The sequence below is a fragment of the Microcaecilia unicolor genome, chromosome 2, assembly GCF_901765095.1.
Source record: "Microcaecilia unicolor chromosome 2, aMicUni1.1, whole genome shotgun sequence".
NCBI lineage: Eukaryota > Metazoa > Chordata > Amphibia > Gymnophiona > Siphonopidae > Microcaecilia > Microcaecilia unicolor.
In genome coordinates this window covers 629,184,556-629,209,393 of record NC_044032.1, presented here as the reverse complement: position 1 = coordinate 629,209,393, position 24,838 = coordinate 629,184,556, and the positions used below count along the sequence as shown (strand labels likewise).

The 24,838-nt window shown below is 43.6% G+C and overlaps 1 protein-coding gene across 1 annotated transcript in view; it reads right to left on the bottom strand.

The window, feature by feature from the left end:
• Positions 1 to 24,838, bottom strand: part of CLGN (calmegin) — a 350,951-nt gene that overhangs the window by 266,718 nt on the left and 59,395 nt on the right. The window contains exon 5 of the mRNA XM_030191707.1: positions 24,186 to 24,327. Within this exon, the coding sequence (XP_030047567.1) occupies positions 24,186 to 24,327 (142 nt within the window). The remainder of the gene's footprint in view (positions 1 to 24,185; positions 24,328 to 24,838) is intronic.

Genomic DNA, 24,838 nt, shown 5'->3' with positions numbered 1-24,838 from the left:
ACACAGGCTTGGAAATGGCTAGCAGGACGGCTAGCTCCACGAGGAAACACACAGGCTTGGAATGGCTAGCAGGACAGCTAGCTGAGTGGCTTCAAACAAGGAAACGGAAGCACTGGATCCCCTCCGTGCTTCCGTTTAAATTCCCCGCTCGTCCTAGCAGTGGAACAGCTGGAGCCAATCCTCGCTGCCGGGGCCGGCAGCGGGGCCCTGATTGGTGCTCCCCTCCGCGGGGCGGAGTTCCTCCTAAGATGCGCCAATCCGGCGCGAGTGGGCGGTGCCTCCTCGCTGGTCCTGCTGCAGCGAGGAGGATGCCGACGCCGGCGCCGCCATTTTGGCCGGCGGATCTCCCTCTCCGAGGCCGGCGCTAACTCCCCGGGATCGCCGGCCTCGGAGCAAGTTGCAGCTGCTGCGATCCCCGTGGGAGCCCTTCCTCGCTGCCCCGTCCTCCTCGGGCGCTCCAACCACCTGTTCCGGCCCGTGGAGCCCCAGGTAAGGGCCCGGAACGGGACACCTTACCTTGATTTGCACCTGTCTCTCCCAGGGCCCAGACTGTACAAGTCTGCCCAGCAGTTTTTCCCGCCTCCCAACCACCTGTCCCGCCTCCCATCACCGGCTCTGGCACAGACCATACAAGTCTGCCCTCCCCTATTCTCGCCTCCGAACCACCAACCCCTCTTACCCCCACCTGCTCCGCCACCCAATTTTAGCTAAGCTTCTGAGGATCCATTCCTTTTGCAAAGGATTCCTTTATGCATATCCCACGCATGTTTGAATTCCGTTACCGTTTTCATCTCCACCACCTCCCGCGGGAGGGCATTCCAAGCATCCACAACCCTCTCCGTGAAAAAATACTTCCTGACATCTTTCCTGAGTCTGCCCCCCTTCAATCTCATTTCATGTCCTATCGTTCTACCACCTTCCCATCTCCGGAAAAGATTTGTTTACGGATTAATACCTTTCAAATATTTAAACGTCTGTATCATATCACCCCTGTTCCTCCTTTCCTCCAGGGTATACATGTTCAGGTCAGCAAGTCTCTCTGTTCTTGTTCTATCTGCTCACGTCTGCGTTGCCAGACACTGTTCCGTTATATAACTTTGTTCTAAAATCCATAAAAGGTTTGTGAACTTAAAAAAAAAAGTGTGTATATAAAACAACTAAATTCCCTAAACATAATCACTAATGTGAGTTGGACAAAGGAACATTCACTTAAGTCTAACGAACGCAATAAATAGCAGCGCTGTAAGTACTTAAGTATTGACATACTGGGAAAGACCAAAGGTGCATCAAGCCCAGCATCCTGTTTCCAACAGTGGCCAATCCAGGTCACAAATACCTGGCAAGATCCCAAAAAAGTACAAAACATTTTATACTGCTTATCCCAGAAATAGTGGATTTTCCCCAAGTCCATTTAATACTAGTCTATGGACTTTTCCTTTAGGAAGCCGTCCAAACCTTTTTAAAACTCCGCTAAGCTAACCGCCTTAACCACATTCTCTGGCAACGAATTCCAGAGTTTAATTACACGTTGAGTGAAGAAAACATTTCTCCAATTCGTTTTAAATTCACTACATTATAGCTTCATCGCATGCCCCCTTGTCCTAGTATTTTTGGAAAGCGTAACAGACACTTCACATCTACCCATTCAACGCCACTCATTATTTTATAGACCTCTATCATATCTCCCCTCAGCCACCTTTTCTCCAAGCTCAAAAGCCCTAGCCACTTTAGCTTTTCCTCATAGGGAAGTCGTCCCATCCCCTTCATCATTTTCGTCACCCTTCTCTGCAACTTTTCTAATTCGACTACATCTTTTTTGAGATGCAACGACCAGAATTGAACACAATATTCGAGGTGCGGTCGCACCATGGAGCGATACAAAGGTATTATAACATCCTCATTTTTGTTTTCCATTCCTTTCCTAATAATACCTAACATTCTATTTGCTTTCTTAGCCGCAGCAGCAGCACACTGAGCAGGTTTCAACGTATCATCAACGACGACACCTAGATCCCTTTCTTGGTCGGTGACTCCTAACGTGGAACCTTGCATGACGTAGCTATAATTCGGGTTCCTCTTTTCCACATGCATCACTTTGCACTTGCTCATATTAAACGTCATCTGCCATTTAGACGTCCAGTCTCCCAGTCTCGTAAGGTCCGCTTGTAATTTTTCACAATCCTACCACGATTTAACAACTTTCAATAACTTTGTGTCATCAGCAAATTTAATTACCTCACTTGTTACTCCCATCTCTAGGTCATTTATAAATATGTTTAAAAGCAGTGGTCCCAACACAGACCCCTGGGGAACCCCACTAACTACCCTTCTCCATTGAGAATACTGACCATTTAACCCTACTCTCTGTTTTCCAGCTTTTAACCAGTTTTTAATCCACAACAGAACACTACCTCTTATCCCATGACTCTCCAATTTCCTCTGGAGTCTTTCATGTGGTACTTTGTCAAACGCCTTCTGAAAATCTAGATACACAATATCAACCAGCTCACCTTTATTCACATGTTTGTTCACCCCTTCAAAGAAATGTAGTAGATTGGTGAGGCAAGATTTCCCTTCACTAAATCCATGTTGACTGTGTCTCATTAATCCATGCTTTTGAATATGCTCTTTAATTTTGTTCTTAATAATAGTCTCTATTATTTTGCCTGGCACCGACGTCAGACTCACCGGTCTATAATTTCCCGGATCTCCTCTGGAACCTTTTTTAAAAATCGGTGTTACATTGGCCACCCTCCAATCTTCCGGTACTACGCTCGATTTTAAGGATAAATTAAATATTACTAGCAATAGCTCTGCAAGCTCATTTTTCAGTTCTATCAGTACTCTGGGATGAATCCGGTCCAGGAGATTTGCTACTCTTCAGTTAGTAGAACTGCCCCATTACATCCTCCGGGTTTACAGAGAATTCATTAAGTTTCTCCGACTAGTCAGTTTAAAATACCATTTCTGGCACCGGTATCCCCACCCAAAACTTCCCCGGGGAAGACAGAAGCAAAGAACTCATTTAATCTCTCCACTACGGCTTTGTCTTCCCTGATCGCCCCTTTTACTCCTCAGTCATCTAGCGGTCCAACCGATTCTTTTGCCGGCTTTTTACTATGTGTTTTTGCCTCCAACGCAATCTTTTTTTCGAAGTCCCTCTTAGCCTTCCTTATCAGCTCTTTGCATTTGACTTGACATTCCTTATGCTGTTTCTTATTATTTTTAGACGGTTCCTTCTTCCATTTTCTGAAGGATTTTCTTTTAGCTCTAATAGTGTCCTTCACCTCACTTTTTAACCATGCCGGCAGTCATTTGGTCTTCCGTCCTCCTTTTTTAATACGCGGAATATATTTGGACTGAGCTTCCAGGATGGTGTTTTTGAACAATATCCACGCCTGATGTAAATTTTTGACCCTTGCAGCTGCTCTAAGTTTTTTTTTTCACCATTGTTCTCATTTTATCAAAGTCTCCTTTTTTAAAGTTAAACGCTAACGTATTTGATTTCCTATGTATACTTACTTCAAAGCTAATATCAAATCCGATCATATTATGATCACTGTTATTGAGCGGCCCCAGCACCATTACCTCCCAACCAGATCATGTGCTCCACTAAGGACTAGGTCTAGAATTTTTCCTTCTCTCGTCGGCTCCTGTACCAGCTGCTCCATAAAGCTGTCCTTGATTTCCCTAGCGTGCCCCGATGTTACATTTACCCAGTCAATATCGAGGTAAATGAAATCACCCATTATTATCGTGTTGCCCAGTTTGTTTGCACCCCTAATTTCCTTTAACATTTCTGCATCCGTCTTTTCACCCTGGCCAGGCAGACGGTAATACACTCCTATCACTATCCTTTTCCCCTTTACACATGGAATTTCTATCCACAGTGATTCCAAGAAGTGTTTTGTTTCCTGCAGAATTTTTAATCAAGGCTCTCGTTAATATACAATGCTACCCCTCCACCAATTCAATCCACCCTATCACTACGATATAATTTGTACCCCGGTATGACAGTGTCCCACTGGTTATCCTCCTTCCACCAGGTCTCAGAGATGCCTATTATATAGCGAAAGATACATACCTGTAGAAGGTATTCTCCGAAGACAGCAGGCTGATTGTTCTCACAAGTGGGTGACGTCCACAGCAGCCCCTCCGATCGGAGATCTTCACCAGCAACAACATTTGCTAGCCCTCGCGTGCGCATGCGCGACCGTCTTCCCGCCCGAACACGAGCATGTTCACCAGTCCAGTAAATAGCAAAGACAAGGGAAAACACAACTCCAAAGGGGAGGCGGGCGGGTTGGTGGGAACAATCAGCCTGCTGTCCTCAGAGAATACCTTCTACAGGTATGTAGCTTTCTTTCTCCGAGGACAAGCAGGCTGCTTGTTCTCACAAGTGGGGTATCCCTCGCACTTGATGGGGGGCGTTTCCAAGATGGCGGCTCTGCTTTGATTGTGTGCGCCCGAGTTTCCTGGACTTATACCTTTACCACTTTTTTTGTTAAAAAATGCCTCATATAAAGAGGAAAGGCGTGGTAAAGAACCTGCCGCCAACAGTTCTTACCTCTTCGCCAGTCCAGACGACACTTGACCGCTTTACAACAAAGCCCACGTTGATAGCCGGCGAGAGTTTGTCCGCTGTGAGTGCCGACGAAGGAGCGACGGCCCACTTGGGCTCAGAGATCTCTTTATCCCCGCCGGATATTAATCTACCACCTTGTCCAGCTCGCAGTAGGCAGTGGATGTCGGATCCAGCCACATCGGAAGTCGAAGGTGACGGATCTGTAAGTGGCGGCTCCACCCCGAAGCGAACTGAGAAACTATCTTTGGAGCGACAAGCTCCCCAGGCGATTACGCTGAAGCTGATTTGGACCGCTATCCAAGACTTGACTCAAACTGTTGCGAATACGGTAAAAGAGACTTCTTTGCTTGTGAGTAAAGTTGATGTTTTGACTGAAACCATGGATAACTTTAAAACAGATACTGTTCTAAACATAGATTCGATTCAATCGGAAATAGCGACGCTGAAACTGACTAACACAGGTTTGATTAAGGACAAGTTGATGATATTGAGAAAGACTGAACAACTTGAAAACTTTAATAAGCGATTCCGAAACAGGTCAATCCCGGGGGGGGTGGGGGTGGCCTGTACCGCAGGAGCCCTCGAGACAGGCAGAGACCTACTCGAGGGCTCACTGCCACCAGCAGGGGAATGGACAGCCCTCACCTGCACTCCTGATGACAATGCACCCTCCGACGACATCGATACCGCCTATGACCTCGGTACCACAGGCGTCGAAGTACTGGACGAGGTTCCGAACAAAAGGTTCCACTGAGCTAACCTCGCCGCCTGAGTCCTCTTCTTCGGCGAAAGACAGAGAGTACTGGCCTGGGGACGATGTCCGGCCCCCAGACACTGAAGGCACGAAACGTGCCTATCAGTGAGCGAGATCGTCCGGCTGCACTGGGTGCACTTTTTGAACCCGCTGGCAGGCTTCGAGGACATGGGCGGAAAAATCACGCCGGCGAAATCAAAATTTGCGATGGTGACAAAAAGAGGCACCAAAACAAGGGAAAAACCCGTACAGGCGGCCAAAAAAAGGCCGCCTCCGACGACGAAAGGAAACTTACGGGAAAAACACTAGAAATATACACTTTTTTTTTTAAAAAGAAGACTTTCCGGACACTTCCGAATGGAAGAACGCGGCGAAAAAGGCGCGAGGGGTCTCCTTGAGGCGCAGAACATCCGTAAACAGCCAACCTGAGCAGCGGAAAAAAGAAGACTGGCGAACACGCTCGCGTTCGGGCGGGAAGACGGTCGCGCATGCGCACTGTGCATGCGAGGGCTAGCAAACGTTGTTGCTAGTGAAGATCTCCGATCGGAGGGGCTGCCGTGGACGTCACCCACTTGTGAGAACAAGCAGCCTGCTTGTCCTCGGAGAACTAATTTTTCATTTAGTGCAATATATTCTAACTCTCCCATATTATTTCTTAAGCTCCTGGCATTCGCATATAAACATTTCAAACTATGTTTGTTGTTCCTATTTACATCATGCTTAGTACTTGACAGTATTAATTTGCAATCTTTGATTTTTATTTTTATTTAAGGACACCTGATCTACTACGGTCTCTTTTGCAACCTATCAGGATACCCTATCTTCCCTGTTTTGGTGATATCTTTGAAAGATATCGTATCCCGAACCATGCACTTTTGAGCGACTGTCGGCCTTCCCCCCGTTTCTAGTTTAAAAGCTGCTCTATTTCCTTTTTAAATGCCGATGCAAGCAGTCTGGTCCCACCCTGGTTAAGGTGGAGCCCATCCTTTTGGAATAGGCTCTCCCTTCCCCAGAATGTTGCCCAGTTCCTAACAAATCTAAAACCCTCCTCCCTGCACCATTGTCTCATCCACACATTGAGACTCCAGAGCTCTGCCTGTCTCTTGGGCCCTGTGCGTGGAATGGGTAGCATGTCAGAAAATGCTACCCTAGAGAATCTGGATTTGAGCTTTCTACCTAAGAGCCTAAATTTGACTTCCAGAACTTCTCTCCCACATTTTCCTATGTCATTGGTACCCACATGTACCAAGACAGTGGACTCCTCCCCAGCACTATCTAAAATCCTATCTAGGTGACGCATCAGGTCCGCCACCTTCGCACCAGGCAGGGAAGTCACCAGGCGATCCTCACGTCCACCAGCCACCCAGCTATCTATATGCCTAATGATCGAATCGCCAACTACAACAGCTGTCCTAACCCTTCCTTCCCGGGTAGCACTTGGAGACATATCCTCGGTGCAAGAGGATAGTACATGCCCTGGTGGGCAGGTCCTGGCTACAGGAGTACTTCCTACTTCACCAGGGTGATGCTCTCCTTCTAGGAGACCTCCCTCCTCCAAGGTAGCACAGGGACTACCAGACTGGAGGTGGGACTTCTCTACAACATTCATGTAGGTCTCCTCTATGTACCTCTCTGTCTCCCTCAGCTCCTCCAAGTCTGCTACTCTAGCCTCAAGAGAACAGACATGTTCTCTGAGAGCTAGGAGCTCTTTGCATCGGGCACACACATATGACATCTCACCAACTGGGAGATAATCATATATGTGACACTCAAAGCAAAAGACTGGATAGCACCCCTCTCGCTGCTGGACTGCTGACTCCATCTTAGTGTTATTGAGTTTTTCAATAATTTAAAACTTGCTACAGTATTAAGGATATTAGATTAATATAAAAGTGTCTTTTAGTTTATACAGTATATTGTATAATTTATTTAGTGTTTCCTTCTTAGATGGTAATGAAATATATTTAAAACTCTGTAAGAGCACTTCTTTTTTTTGTTACATTTGTACCCCGCGCTTTCCCACTCATGGCAGGCTCAATGCGGCAGGCAACAGAGGGTTAAGTGACTTGCCCAGAGTCACAAGGAGCTGCCTGTGCCGGGAATCGAACTCAGTTCCTCAGTTCCCCAGGACCAAAGTCCACCACCCTAACCACTAGGCCACTCCTCCACTCTTGCTTGTTACCCTAATTACAATAATTGACTATAAAAGAAGAGTTGTCCTGGGGGGGGGGGGGGGGGGTTGAGAAGAGTTGTCCTGGGGGGGGAGGGTGGGCGAGAAGAGTTGTCCTAGGGGTGGGTGGGAAGACTAAACTAGATCCTGCAGTGCATAGATTCTATCTGTTAATGCTGTGGTACAAAGTTTTTAAAACAAAGTGGAAAAGATTATGGAGATTAGTTAATAAAATTTGCTTTTTATATTTTTATTTTGCCTATCACTAACCTACAATTCCTCCTTTAAACCCCAATCTAAGTTCCCAAAGCACAAAGCAAAATAGTGTTCACTTACCAGAGAAATGACCTCTTCTCTCGGAACTTCTCAGAAAGAGTGCTCTCTTGGTTTACAGGCTTTTTGGCAGCACATAGTTATATGGTGAAAAGGGTAGATTGTTGGAGGCCCGGTTGTGTAGTGCCGTGGAGATCTGCACTGTCTCCCACTTTGTTTAATCTGTTTTGCTCCAACCTTTGGGAATGGAGCTTGGGCAGCTAAAAATACCATTTTATATTTATGCGGATAAAGTCACTTTATTGCTAAAGATTGGGCCACCACCTTGAATAGAATGATGGGTTGTGTCAGACATTGATAAATGGATTATTACTAATTCTTTAAAACTAAACTGAGAAAAAACTAAGTTTCTATGGCCAGGACCGAGTGTCTAAATTTTCCACATTATTTTCATATAGAAACTGATTCTTTTGATGGAACGGGTTCGACTGCATGGGCCTTTAGAAGGGCCTCTGCAAGTACCTGCTTGTGCTGGGAGCTGCAAGATTGAGCTCCTGGTGGACAATTTGGAGGTTTGGATTCCAGATTGAGGGTGTATCCTAACCCGACTATTTAAAGAACCCACCGGTTGGAGGTTACAAGAGGCCACCTTTGGTGAAAAAATATTAACCTCCCTCCAACCGGCAAGTTGTCCGATATGGACACTTTTACTGAGGCTATGCTTAGCTGGAGCCAGTCAAAAGCCTGTCCCTTGCTTTTGCTGGGGAGCAGCAGGGACTTTAGGTAGACGCTGTTGACGAGAACAAGCGTGCTGGGACTGAGCATGGGTTGGCTGCCGGGAAGCTGGAGTGTACCTACGCCTAGAATAGGAATAGGGAGCACTCCTCTTCCCCCCAAAATACCTCCTAGATGAGGAGGAGGTTGTAGCAGAAGGCGCCCAGTGGGAGAGAGAATCCATAGCATCATTATGCTTCTTGATCTGATCAACAAGATCCTCTACTTTCTCACCAAAAATGTCTCCCCCCCCCCCCCCGCAAGGTACATCCGCCATCCGCTGCTGGACCGAATGATCCAGGTCAGAGACACGCAGCCATGAGAGTCTGTGAATCACTATACCTTGGGCAGCGATTCTGGATGCCACATCAAAAGAGTTGTAAGAGCCCCTGGCCAGGAACTTTCGACACGCCTTCTGCTGCCTGACCACCTGGCGAAAAGGCTCGGCCTGCTCCGGAGGGAAGGCATCAACCAAGCTAGACAGCTGCCTCACCGAGTTCCGCAAGTGTACTTTTGTGAAGAGTTCGTAGGACTGGATACGGGCAGCGAGCATAGCGGCCCGATACGTTTTCCTCCCCAAACAATCCAAGGTTCTAGTTTCTCTGCCTAGGGGCGCCAAGACGTAGTCTCTAGTACTCTTGGCTCTTTTGAGGGCGGAGTCCACCACCATGAAATTGTGTGGTAGCTGAGACCTACTCAACCAAGTTCATCGTAGATCTGATACTGGGATTCGGCTTTCTTCGGGATCACGGGACCAGACAACCAGTTCCGCATAAGGACTTCCTTCAGTACCTTATGTAGAGGAGCCGTCACAGCCTCCACAGGTGGAGAAGAATAGTTCAGGACCTCGAGCATCTAAGCCCTGGGCTCATCCTCAACCTCCAAAGGGAATGGAATAGCCATAGCCATTTCCCGGACAAAAGATGTGAAGGAAAGACTCTTAGGAGGAGACAGTCTTCTTTCAGGAAGAGGGGAAGGTTCAGGGGGAATCCCATAAGACTCATCGGAAGAAAAGTATCTGGGATCTCCCTCTGACTCCCACGAATGCTACTCTTCAGTATCGGATAATACCTCTCTTAGGGAACTCTGAGACTGAACCTGCCTCAATGTCGAGGATCGACGTCCTCAATGACGATGTCAAGAGGTCAACACCCGCATGGACTGCAGCGAAGCTTCCTCCACCGACGTCGAAGGGGAGTCGACCTGGGTGGCAGCAGACATCAGTGCCGCGAGGACGGACACCTCACCGCAGGCGAAGGGCCAGATGCTGCTGTAGCAGGTATGAAAGGCGCAAGCACCCCCAACACCGAAGCAGACTGGCGCAGCAGTCCTTCCAGAAGTTCTGGAAGCAGGGCCCGGATGCGCTCGTCGAGAGCTGCCATTGGAGAAGACTGCAGGGTCAGTGGAACAGCCAGTGGCAGAATCTGCTGAGGCTCAGGTGCAGGTACCAGACTGCTAAGAGACCGTCGCATTGGCACCTCCTGTATAGAGGGGGAGTGGTCCTCTTGGCACCGAACCTTCCCAGGTGCCGAATCCTTCAACACCCCAGAGCTCTCGGCACCGTCTGTAGAAGGCAATCGATGATGGTGCTCCTTCCCCTTTGCTCACTGTCCGTTATCGAGACTAATCGGTACTGACGAGGAATCCTCATGTCTCCTTGGGGTCGGGGCCTGCATAGCAGGAGGCCTCAGAGGCAGGTGGAGATCCACTCGATGTTGATAACATGGAAGTAAAAACGGCCTCGGCGAAATCAAAAGACATGATTGTGCCAAAATAAAAGGGGCACAAAAAGGGAGACAAAACCCGACCGCGCAGCCTAAAAACTGGCCGCGTTGAAAACAAAGAAAACTTAGAAATAGGAAAAAAAGACTAAGGAGATAAGATAAGCTGTTTTTTTTTTAAACAAACCAACGCTAGTAAGCGAAACACTCACAAAAAAAAAGGAAGACTTATTTCCCGGGCCTCAACGAGGAGCACAGGCGGAACCTGACGCACCTTGTTGTAGAAAAAGAAAAACTGAGGTACGCGCTCGCGTGGCAGAAAGTCAGTGCGCACTGCACGCGCACCAGAAGACTCTGGCAAAACCTTTTTGGTTTTGCTACTGCAAAATGCCAATTCCTAGGCCGACGCGGACGTTGACCCACATGTGAGAATAAGCAGCCTGCTTGTCCTTGGAGAAAACATTTATCCAGTCAATTGAAATCACCCATTATTATAGTGCTGCCCACTTTGCCAGCTTTCCTAATATCTGTAAACATTTCTTCATCCGTCTGTTCATTCTGTCCCGGCAGACAGTAGTACAGCTCTACAAGAACACTCCTTCCCTTCACACATGGAATTCCATGCTGCTGTTTCAAGTGGAATACTTACTTTATTTGACTCAATTCCCTCTAACATATAGCGCAACCCCCCCTCCAATTTGATCCTATCATTGTGATACAATTTGTTCTCTGCTAACACAGTGTCCCATCGATTGTCCTTTTTCCACCAAGTCTCAGATGCCTATTATATCTACCTCTGCATGTAATGCTATATACTCTAACTCTCCCATCTTATTTTTTAGGCTTATTTGCATACAAGCACTTCAAATTGTGTTTTTTTCCTTGATCTACAAGCTGCTTAGAAAGGGATAGTGTGTATCCTTTATCCTGCTCTATCATTAAGCACACCTAGCTTACTTTCAGCATTGTTGAAACCTCTCTATTGGGATTCCCTAAATGTCCTGTTTCAATAGCATCTTCAAGGGTACTCCAAACTGAACCATGCAACTGTCGGCTTCCCCCCATTCTAGTTTAAAAGCTGTTCTATCTCCTTTTTACAAGTTAGCGCCAGCAGCCTGGTTCCATCCCAGTTAAAGTGGAGCCTATCCTTTCTGAACAGTCTCCCCCTTTCCTAGAATGTTGCCCAGTTCCTAACAAATCTAAATCCCTCATGCCTACAACATCATCTCAAACATGCATTGAGACTTCGGAGATCTTCCCATCTCTTGGGTCCTGCGCGTAGAATGGGGAGCATCTCTGAAAATGCCACCCTGGAGAATATGGACTTCAGCTTTCTACATAAGAGCCTAAATTTGGCTTCCAGAACCTCCCTCCCACATTTTCCTATGTCACTGGTACCCACATGTACCAAGACAGCCAGCTCCTCCCCAGCACTAGCTAAGATCCTGTCTAGTTGATGTGTGAGGTCTGCCACCCAGCTATCTACAATATCTAATGATCAACTCACCAGCTACAAACAGCTGTCCTAACCCTTCTCGCCTGGGAAGAGGTTTTCAAAGACTTATCCTCAGTGCGAGAGGATAGTGCATCCCCTGGTGGGCAGGTCCTGGCTACAGGAGTACTTCCTACTTCACCAAGGTGATGTTGTCCTTCTAGGAGACCTCCCTCTTCCAAGGCAGCAAAGGAGCTCCCAGACTGGAGGTGAGACTTCTCTACATGTCCCTGTAGGTCTCCTCTATGTACCTCTCTGTCTCCCTCAGCTCCATCAAGTCTGCTACTCTAGCCTCAAGAGAACAGACCCGTTCTCCGACAGCTAAGAACTCTTTGCATCGGGCACACACAAACTGCTCACCAACTGGGAGATAGCTGTGCATGTGACACTCAGTGCAAAAGACTGGATAGCACTCCTGTCGCTGCTGGACTGCTGTCTCCATCTTAGTATCTTGAGTTTTTCAATAATTTAAAACTTGTTAACATATTAATAATATTAGTCTAATATAAAAATGTCTTTAGCTTATATGGTATATTGTGTAATTTATTTAGCGTTTTCTTCTCAGAAAGTAATGAAATTTAATTAAAACTCTGTAAAGAGCACTCTTCACTTGTTATCCTAATTATTATTTATTATATTTGTATCCCGCACTTTCCCACTAAAAGCAGGCTCAATGCGGCTTACATAGTAATAGGTAACACAGAATTTTGTTATGTAAAGTAGGAAATTAAGTATCTATATATATAAAAGGCACCACCAACGTTCTAATGAAGCCTCACTTCCGTTTTGCATGGTGGTGTATGTATATATTAAAACTGACAAAATGGAGTCACAAATATAAAATGGACTCCAGAAGTGCAGCTGGAATAGCTGACACTGAAAATCTGACATTATAATAACCTTTATAAAGAATGTGCTGAGAGTCCTGAGAAAGAAGGGAGTAGAGTAACAGGATGTCTACAGCATGACCATGAGATGAAAGTAAGAACAGAGGTTGGCAAGACATGTGAAACAGGTGTCTGATAGTACTGCAGAAGGGAAAAAAAGGGGAGAGAAAGTTAGACGCCAGAAGGTTTGAGATAAACTAGTAACGAGCTAAATGAAATGCAAGGAATGTATGATGATGCCAGAATTATGTGTATATATGAAAGGAGACATTTGTATTAGCAAGCAACTTCTTCTTAACAGGCAACTTCATCTCTGTATTTGATGAGATTGCTTTACTTGCTTCCTATGTAATATTCTTGCATAGCTCTGTCATCCAAATGGCAGTTGAATAAAAAGAAAAATTATACAGATTTTTGGCTTTCATTTCTTTTATTCTTTATTCTTTTTTGGTGAAGATACTCAGTAAACAAGTTTAAACGAGGAGGTTTAAACAATTGGCGACCTGCGCGGCAGGACCGTGCACGCACAGCCATTATTTTTGGTTCGATTTTTGCATTAAGGTGTCCCGGTCTTACGATACTGATCAGCTCGTGAGAGGTCCACTGCAATCTTCCGATACCAACGGACGGTGAGTATAAAATATTGACGTCATTCTTAACTCTTTTCTTCACGTCTTAACGCTGCTTTCTTTCTTTCCGCTTTTTTGTTTATATTTTCTTTTATTGTTTATTATTGGATATTATTTACAATACTATTGTACCTGTTGTAAGATGGCTAATATTAACATAGATATAGAAGTTCCCCCACCAGATCCCGAATCTAAATATACTTTGTTTGTAGATAGTTCTAGCACATTTACTCCTTTGCAACATGTTATAGCTGCTTTTCCCTTTGATGAAAAACGCATTAAAAATGTACATAAAAAATGGCTAGCATATAGCAAGAAGAATTCATTTCTGGGTTGGCCTGAGCACGGCTCTTTTGAGAAATCAGTGTTATGGCAGTTGTTGAAATATATTCAGGACAATAAGACAAAGGATTCCTTGAAGAAACATTTGCATGTCTGGAATCTTTTTACTGTCACTGCTGATATGTGGCGGTATGATAAACAACAATGTCAGGATAAAGCTTTTGTAGCTGAGCGTCAGAAAGCCAGGCAGGATAATACATCACACTGTCTCACACCAAGTGCACCACCGTCTTATGAACATAGTACTGCTCCTGGAATATATCCCAATTTAAAAAGTTTAAAAGAAATACAAAAAGAGGCAGAAGAATCAGATAAAACGGCTGCAGGATATGAGCCTTGGGATAGTAAGATTGTCCCGAAGCCGCCAGCAAAACCAAAGCCATGCTCAGTACCCGTACGTTCATCACATACTGATACTGACTCTGACCGTCAAACTGAAGATGAAGTTTGTTCTAAGTCTGAGTCAGAACTAAGAAAGAAAAAGAAATCTGTAAGTAGAAAAGGGAGGGAGCAGGCTGACATTGAATTAAAAGGTGTTTTTACAATGAAAGGAGAAATGATACAACAAAGGAATCCCTTGCCAGATGATTCGCAGGATCCTGTTGTAAGACCAAAAGATAAGGGAGGAAAGGATGCAGGGAGACGGGATGATACAGAAGGAAATGTCCCAGATAAGGAAGACTTTTTTAAAGGACTAATGTCCTTACTCCCAGTGGATTTTGTACACAAATATGGCCATAAGTTTTGGGATGAAGTGGTCCAGACATATTTAGATAATGATGTTCGTTTGCCTATTGATTCACGGGGTCCGAGTTGCATGGGAGATATCGATAAATTGATAGAAAAAATACACAGAAGAGGGACAGAATGGTCAAATCAGATGCATATTTTGGAAGGTTTAAACCTATGGAAAGGGTTGTTGCAAAATCAGATGTTGGAAACTTTGGAACAAAGTAAGAGTTCTGTAGCTACGAATAGCCAATTTCCCATATTTACACGCACAGGGCCATTTGGACAAAGACAGGAAGTATATAAACCCTATAGTCCAGTTGATATTAGTACGTTAGTCAATAAGTTGCCTAATATCCAAAAGGGTGCGCGCATTTGGCTAGAACAGATGGATGCTTTAACAGCGGGAACACAGTTGGCAGTAGGAGATTTTAAAGCCTTTTGTACTGCTGCAGGAGTTAGTCTTGCACAACTTGCGGTGCAGTCTCAGAATCCGGCAATGTTAAACCATACGCGAGATGGTGCGGCATTTGTGGGAAATGCTAGGCGACAACTCACAGGTGCCTTACAGATTATGTATCCAACTGAAATAGATTTTTCTGCTATAACGACCTCTAAATGGAATACAAAAGATGACTTTGCTACACATTTAATGAAGTGTATGCAGATCTATAAAGCTCAGACTGGGGATGACCCAGATGTTGCCCCTGCCTCTGCTATATTTTTACATCTATTCTTGGTTACACTACCTATGAGCATGAGAAAGAATCTGGATAATGTAGTGGCATTGGCAACTAAACCATGGCCTGAAATTCGTGCTACATTGTTGCATTTTAGTGCCATTCATATCAAAATGCTGGAGACACCCGGAAAAGAGCAGCAGAAATTGTCAGATAAATTAGTGGCCATGCAGATTAAAGAAATTGAGGATAAAAAGGTACAGAAAATTAGTAAAGAGCAACGACAGCCTGTTTATTATATGACGCCAGGACAAAATGATAATCAAAGTTATCCTAGGCCTTATCAGCAATACCAGTATCAACAGGGTTATCAACAACCTTATAATCAGAATAATCGTGGTAGAGGTATGGGACGAGGAAGAGGGAATAGAGGAAGGGGTTTTAGTCAACCCTCTCCTAACAGACGAGCTAACGTTCAATGTTGGGTATGTCAAAATTGGGGACATTATGCGAATGAATGTCCAGCAAGACAGCCAGCATTTCCAATAGTGCCAAATCCTATTAGTCAGCCTCAGCAGTTAACACAGATGCCCCAGAACTTAGGGCAAATGATAGGGTCTAACAATCCATTTGTACAGACACAGAATGCGATTCCAGAAACTCAGAATCAGCAGAATATACCACTCCAACAATTTCCTTTATGGGAACAGGAAAAAGATCAGGAAGACGTTTACTGACTAACCGCAGAAGGAAATAATGATTTTACCTTTTCCCTGTCTAATCAAGAACCCTTTATCACATTGCTTGTAGGACCTGAAAAGATTCCTATGTCCTTTTTAATTGACACCGGAGCCACTAGATCAGTATTGAGTACTAGAGTTAGGGGTGTACCCTTAAGCAAAAGGATAGATACATTGGTAGGATTTGAGGGGAAAAAGCAGGATAAGCGTGTTACTGTACCTACTGAAGTAATTTTAAAAGCATCTGGACCTAATATGAGGGAAATGAACAGGAAGGGAATTATTGATTTTGTGTTGGCAGAAAATTGTCCTGTAAATTTATGTGGCCGAGATTTACTTTCACAGTTAGGACTTACTTTAAAATTTCCCAGATGTAAACAAAGTTTGCTGATTTCAGTTGTACAAGATATGTTTTATGTTGACGAGGATGATGAGGGTATGCAGGTGATGCAAAGATTACCAGCAGATTTATGGAGCACACCTGATGATCCCTATGGATTAGCTAAAATGGAGCCCCATGTGATTCGCCTTAAACATGAGGGTGATGGTCCTGTCTGGCCACCATACCCTATAAGGCCGCAATTATTATCCAAAACTTTGCAGCATATTGATAAATTGTTGAAACATAATATCATAGAACCATCGAATTCACCGTATAATACACCTCTTTTTCCAGTTCCTAAACCACATGGTGACGTAAGAATTGTTCATGATTTACGAGGTTTGAATGATTTGGTAAAAGCTCAGTTTCCAGTATGTCCAAATCCTTTGACATTATTACAATCACAGCCTATCTATGCATTTAATTCGGTTATAGACTTGTCAAATGCTTTCTTTGCCATTCCTTTAGCAGAGGAATCACGAGATTTAACCTCATTTACCTTAGACAATAAAAGCGTATCGTTGGACAAGAATGCCACAGGGATATACCGAAAGTCCATCTGTTTTCTTTAAGCAGATAACAGAAGACTTGAAATCATTTAAACAATTGTTGCCTGACACTGTGTCTCTGTTCGTGTATGTGGATGATATTTTATTATCTGCATCCACAAGGGAGGAATGTCTTTCATGGACAGTGGCGCTGTTTTATCAATTACTATCAAAGGGTTATAAGTGTAATCGAAATAAGTGCTTTGTGTGCAGGGAAGAAGTTACCTTCCTAGGGCAAACAGTTTCAAGTAAAGCTAAGGTTATAACACGAGAAGCCCTGACAGAAATTTTGAAATCCCCATTACCAAAAACACTTACTCAATTGAGAGGATTGCTGGGCTCTCTTAATTATTGTAGACAATGGATCCCTAATTATTCTCAATTAGTTAGCCCACTATATCGACACTTGCGTGTACCGGCTGGCACACCGCATAAGACTCATATTCAGCTTACCCAGAGTGATATTGTTATTATACAATTGTTAGTAAAACATTTAGTATCATATAATCCATTAACCACAGTAGACCCCAAAGAAGAGATACATTTATGGATTAAAGATATGGGTACTACTTGGGCAGCAATGGTAAATCAACAAGACACCTTTGTGTCACCTGTATCATTTTTATCAGGAACCTTTAGTCCAGTAGAAAGGGGAATGGAGAACATTCCTCGTTTCCTGGTAGCCGCAGTTGCGGCCGTTGAGAAATGGAGAGCAGTTATGCCTTTCGGTCCTATCATTATTCATTCTGACCATACAGTCCACAACTTGCTGTCTACTAGCCAGATAGCATTAACTAGTACGAGATTTGGAAAATATCAGGCCATATTAATAGGACAAGATGTTCGTACCCAGCCATTGACTAAAGAAAATACTAAACGAATGGATGCATTATTTAAATTAGAACAAGAGACTCAGGAACATCTAGATGGGTTAAAGGATATTCCAGTTTTTCGGTTACTTATATTTGAGCCTCTTGAAGGAAAAGGAGACATTTGGTTTACTGATGGAGCACAAACAGGCGAGCATGCTTCACTTTCAGCACTTAAGGTTCAATCAAATCAAGGAAACACTGAAATTTGTAAAAAGATTCAAAAACGATTACCAGTAGGCACAACAGCTCAAGAAGCAGAACTAACAGCAGTACTAGAAGCTGTGAAACAATTAGGGACAGAAAAGAAAGGGACTATATATACTGATAGTTCATATGTAGTTAGTTCATTGCAATATCATTTGTTAAAATGGAAAAGAAGGGGATTTTTAACAGCAGATGGAAAGCCCCTGAAACATGAAAGTTTGTGGGAACAATTGTTAAACTGTTTGAGTGATAGAGAAGGAAGAGGATTACATACAGCCATTGTTTGGGTTCCTGCCCATACAGGAGAACAGACATTTGAAGCAAAAGGGAATGATCTAGCTGATAAGGCAGCTAAAGAGGTACTTTCTACCATGGTAATTACCCGTGCTCATATACAGTGTACTGAGACACCATATCCACCAGATGTCTCACAACCCCGAGAAAACCAACTGAAACTGAAAAATTGAAATGGCAGAATTTGGATTGTACAACACACCCTGACAAAAGTAAATGGATACATCCTAGTGGAAAAATATGCATGTGTACTTCAGAATTAATTAATAATTTCTATAATTGGCATGTTACATTACATTTGTCTGCTTCTGACATGAGTAAAGCCATGGAAGCTTCATTTTGGCATCCTAATATGCTTTCTTATGCCACAAGAGTTGTACTAAATTGTTTAGTTTGTTCCAAAAATATAGTACACAGGGGACCAGTTATTTCTCCCGGATCCATTCCAATTCCCACCGGACCCGGAGTAGAATGGCATGTGGATTTCACAGATATGGTAATACCGGTAAAAGGTAAAAGGTATCTCTTGGTCTGGGTGGACGCTTTTACAAAATGGGTAGAAGCATTCCCCTGTAAAAAGGAAAATGCACAAGTAGTAATTGAAACTTTTTTGCAGAGAATATTGCCAGCACATGGCTGTCCTCAGAAACTTGTTACAGATAATGGTAGTCATTTTGTCAACGCTTTGGTCAAAGATATGACTGAATTGTGTGGGATACTGCACCGAAGGGTGGCAGTGTATAGGCCCACTTCCAATGGCCTAGTAGAACGATACAATGGTCTTTTAAAGACTAGATTACGTGTGCTCTTGCAAGCACTAGCAGGAAAGGAAAAGAAATATACATGGATGGATGTGTTACCATTGGCGATATTTCAATTAAGATCCCATCCTAGCACAAAGCTACAGATTTCACCCTTCCAGTTGCATACAGGACGAGACCCCAGAGGGGTACCTGTCGAAGAAATTAATAACGATAATGAAGGAGTGACTAACTATTGGAAACAAATAAATCCAATAATAAATTTGACCAGAGATATGGCGATAGCCAAATCTAAAGAAGTTCCTAACATGACTTTTTGTTCATCTTTTTCTGTAGGTCAGAAAGTACTTCGGAAGAATTTCACACACAAAACCTGGAAAGATCCTATCTACGTAGGACCATTTGAGATCAAGGAATTAACTCATACATCAGCAAGATTATCAGATCATACCACCTGGGTACATTTATCTGATATACGTAAGGCTCCTGATCTAGGACTACCTGAGGAAATAGAAACCACTATTGCACCTCCAGAGAGTAGAGAACATTGATTAACAACATTACCAGTGAAAAAGGATTATGAAGGCTTTTGTAATCTGTTTGCTGGTAGGACTTACTTATGGACTCAATACATATGTTGAGAGAATTCAACATGCCTCAAAGACTCTTAATCTGACTAACTGTATTGTTTGCACTCCACTTGTTACTTCTGTACTTACCATTCCAGCACATGTTCATCCTTACTCTATGATTAAGTTACAAGGTATTCATAACTGTTTCAGTAATGGTACCTGCTATTTGGGTCGGGGTCATGAACACAGACAATATTGGACCAATGTTACTGCTCAACGTCTGCCTTCTTTGTTTGCTCATACCATTCCTGCACTAAACTATTGGTGTCTGATAAACTCTAGTTCACTTCAGGGTATGATGCCTAATGTTTTATGTAATTATACTTATGACATACAATCTCGAAATTGGACTGTGTTACAAGGATCCTATGTCATAAATCAGACTGCAACATCTATAGCTTGTGCTAACAAAATGTTCTGTAACCGAACGTTGACAACTTCTTATGTGACTTCTACTAACCTTACTCTTACAAATTTGACTTTCTTCTTTTCATTATGTCAATTTAATGCCTCTTCTATACAAGCCATTACTGCTATGCCTACTGCGTGTTCTTCACTTAAGGCACTAAATAATCCTATTTTTCCTTTTTCTCAAACATATGCTTTATATCATAACCTAACTTCTCTACAGTCTTTACGGTTGGGAGATTATTTGTTATGTGATAATATCCTGTACACCTATCTTCCATCATGTTATAAGTTCTGCACTCTTGTTCAACTAAATTTATTTGATTTGATTATTCCATTAAATGACACATCACATAGTTCTAATAGTCAGAGACGACGTAAAAGAGATGTTTCTAGTACCTCCTTTAGTGCTTTAACAGGAGATGATCAAGCTTTACAATTAGCATTAGATTATATTAACAGTACCTATCCTATGACTAAGACACGTTTAGATGCTTTGTCAGCCACTGGATGGCTTCCATTTGCAGGATCTGCCATTGCAGCTGAAATGGGTATGTCAATCAGACGCTTACAATCACTATTACATGTTGTAACACATGAATTAGATATAGCTATAACAGCACTTCAAGAGGAAATTGATGATACAGCGAGATATGCAATGCACACACGCATGGCGGTTGACTTTATGTTAGCCCAATCTGGAGGAGTGTGCGGCATAGTGAATGATACATCGTGTTGTTCACTTATTAGAAATCAATCAATAATTGTTAAAAATGCAATGCAGCGCATTCTTTCACTGGCAAGAATTGAAGTGAGTGATTATAAGGGAATTTTAGACACATCTTGGTGGGATTCAATAACTGGATGGTTTGGATCCCTGAGTCCTTGGTTAAAGGGTCTTGTTTCAATAGTAATAGTCTTCATAGTTGTAATACTGTTGTTGCTTTGTCTTATCCCATGCTGTATGAAACTATGTGGGAACATGATGACAAAGATAACAAATACTACTATGATAACACATAGGGAACATGTTAACATATATCCAGGACATGGACAGACAAAGGAAAGAATGGCATGTAATAAAATCTATTCAAAGATTAATCATGAATAACACTTGACAGAAACTGTATGCTAGCTATGACGGCCTCTAGAAAGGGAGTAATGAGAAATACTATATCCCTATAGAGCTCAAACATGCTAGACATACTATAGTGTTTGCCTAAATATGTGAACGCTGCGTACAGCGTTCAAGGGAGGATTGTATATATTAAAACTGACAAAATGGAGTCACAAATATAAAATGGACTCCAGAAGTGCAGCTGGAATAGCTGACACTGAAAATCTGACATTATAATAACCTTTATAAAGAATGTGCTGAGAGTCCTGAGAAAGAAGGGAGTAGAGTAACAGGATGTCTACAGCATGACCATGAGATGAAAGTAAGAACAGAGGTTGGCAAGACATGTGAAACAGGTGTCTGATAGTACTGCAGAAGGGAAAAAAAGGGGAGAGAAAGTTAGACGCCAGAAGGTTTGAGATAAACTAGTAACGAGCTAAATGAAATGCAAGGAATGTATGATGATGCCAGAATTATGTGTATATATGAAAGGAGACATTTGTATTAGCAAGCAACTTCTTCTTAACAGGCAACTTCATCTCTGTATTTGATGAGATTGCTTTACTTGCTTCCTATGTAATATTCTTGCATAGCTCTGTCATCCAAATGGCAGTTGAATAAAAAGAAAAATTATACAGATTTTTGGCTTTCATTTCTTTTATTCTTTATTCTTTTTTGGTGAAGATACTCAGTAAACAAGTTTAAACGAGGAGGTTTAAACATGTAGATATCCGGTTTCACGAATCACAGGCAGGAGTAAGGAGTAGGGAAACATAGCCAGCAAGCTCCGATCTGCTCCTCTCCTGCTGACCGGGTTGCTCCCCTCCCCTCCCCCCCCCCCCCACCCCCCGCTGTATCCTCAGGGCATGGCTGAGGATCTCAAAGCACAGAACACCCTTCCTCTCAGTTGCAATGTCAGAGAAAATGAGTGCAGGGAAGGTCAACCACTCCCTCCCTCCCTTTACATTTAAAGCAACAACAGGGACTTGCATCTCTGCCTCTCTCTGTTTATTCTCTCCCTTCGCTGGAGAACTAGCATTAAATAGTCCTTGCGAGTGGAAATCGTAAAACTGGTGTACAGAGAAATGGGAGTTACTTGATGCTTTTCTTGACAACTGACCTCTTCTGTATGCCCTATTTTCCAGACTGCTGCTGCTGCCACTTAGATATAAAGCGCAGGACTCAGATAGGTTTGCCACTGTCAGAAGCCAACAACACTCTCTACACATTCACTCTGCAGGGCACAGGAGAATCGATGGATGACAAAAGGGGGGGCAGGGGATAGAGGAGAATCGCTGGGTAGCTGGAGGGGGCGCAGGGGAGACAGGAGAATAGCTGGGTGGATGGAGGGGGGCAGGGGAGAGATAATCACACACACATTCACTCTCATAGACACACTTGACACCCAGACTCAATCTCTCTCACTCACACACGGTGCTGCCAACCACGCAGAGGGGGGGGGGGGGGGGGGGGAGGCAGGGGGTTCTGAGACCACAAGGGAGGGGAGGGGAACACAGAGGGGGAGGGGGTCCTGAGACCTGAGAGGGGGGAGGGGGTCCTGAGGGGACAGGTATCTCTGTCACACACACACTCTCACAGTGTCTTCCTCTCTCTCACTCTCACACTATGTCTCACACTGTATCACATTCACTGTCTATGTGTCACACAGTCACTCACACACACTCTCGGTCTCATACACTCTCTCGGTCTCACAGAGAGTCTGTGTATCGCACACATACTCTCTCACACAATGTATCTGTGTGAAACACACTCTCTCACACTCACTGTATCTCACATACTCATTCAAACAAACACACTGTCATCCTCACACACATACTCTCTCAAAGACACACTCGCACCCAGACTCACTCTGTCACACACACACTCGCGCATTCACTCGCTCTCTCTCACACAGTCACTCCCACACACACTCTCACAAACATACACACTCCGAGACCAAGCTTGCTAGCGCCCGTTGCATTTGTGTCAGAAACATGCCTTTTCACCCTACACCCCTCTCCCTCCGCCCAGCAACTTTCCCTCCAGTCCCGCCCACACACACACCCAACAGACCTGCCGTGCCGCTCCGATCTCTGCCCGAAGCTGCAGTACAGCTCTGCAGCCGCTCTTCTCGCCTCACATCGCTCCTACAGGGCCCTTCTCCAGGGGCACTGATGTCCAGGCGTGAGGACCGGCTGCACAGCCAACTGCCAGTCCTGATGGCCTCCTGCTGTGCCTCGCCTGCTTCGTTAAAACACCTGCTGCTGATTTTGGACCGCCGCACCACCTCTGTGGATGGAGACAGTTGCTGGCCGCACGAAGAGGGGGGAGCAGCGGCGGCGACTTGGTGAGGGCGAGGGGGACAGTGGCAGCGCAGACATCGGGGGGGGGGGGGGGGGGGGGAGCGGTGCTAGCGCCCGTTTCATTCCTCTCTGAAACGGGCCTTTCACACTAGTAACATAATAATAGGATGGATAGGTAGTAATAGGACGGATAGGTAGGTAGAATAACTGATTACAAATGAGTTGTGCTAGGGGTGGGTGGGATGAAGACTAAACTGGGTCCTTCTGTGCCTGCTAGTAGAGGCTATCTGTTAATGCTGTGGTACAAAGTTCAAGTTTTAAAACTAGGGAGAAGAGAATATGGAGATTAGTTGATAAAGTTTGCTGTTCTATAGTTTTATTCTATCACTAACCTACAATTCCTCTTTTAAATCCCCTATCTCTAATCTACAATTCCTCCTTTAACTCCGAATCTTTAAGTTCCCAAAGCACAAAGCAAAATAATGTTCACTTACCAGGGAAATGTCCTCTTCTCTTAGAACTTCTCAGAATGTTAAAACTTTATTTCAGCTTAGAGTTAATGCCAACAATAATGTTAATGGGAATGGAGACACTTGCTAATTTTTAGCACTCTGCTCCACTGGAAGTAATTCAATATGCAGGCATTTCCCAAGTATTTGCATGGAATGTGAACTAAAATAGGCCACTATAGCATATTTTTTAAAGACTAAAATCCATATTTACTGGGAAGTAATTTTAGCGCTAAACCCAAAGTAAAGCCTAATATACTTTATTATAATATGTACCTCAGTTATTGTGTTCTGTTAATGTGTACCAAGTCGGACACAAAAGGTACCTGAAGGTTTTGATTGCACAGTTAAATATGTACTAACAAATGTGGATACTTACTGAATAATCAAAGGTTTGTCATCAAAAATAAAGGGCTTCTTTAACATTGCTGATATTGCATGATGCTTTGCTACTGACTTTAACACTAATCCTTTATCCCCGGGTATTTTGTTCTCCTTCAGGTCTTCTATTTCCCACCTGCCTAAAAAGAGGCATATGAACAACACAAAAGATATGGAACAAAAGACAAAGGCAAGGATGATGGTTCTTTGAAGACAGTAATACCTTTTATTGGACCAACAAAAGATTATTTAAGATACTGTACTTGAGAACACCTATGCCCTTCTGCTATTATAACGCTTAAAGCTCTATTATATGTGTTATAAGCTACACTATCCAAATATGAGAGATCACTAAACAAAACAAAACAAAAACTATCCCGCTACATTAATAACTGTCCCGTAGTTGGAATGTAAGGACACTGTCGAGCATACTTCTACTGTCTATGTCCCAGAACCAGGATCAACTATTTTATACCACATCCACTGTTGGTTTTTAACCATGAATTGATAAGTGCAAATGTTGAACAGACTGGATGAACTATTCAGGTATCTGTCATTATCTACTATGTTATTATATTAATTGATATGTGAAATTGGATACTCAGATGGTGAAGCTGATACAAATGATATGTCAGCCACTCACCATGTTCT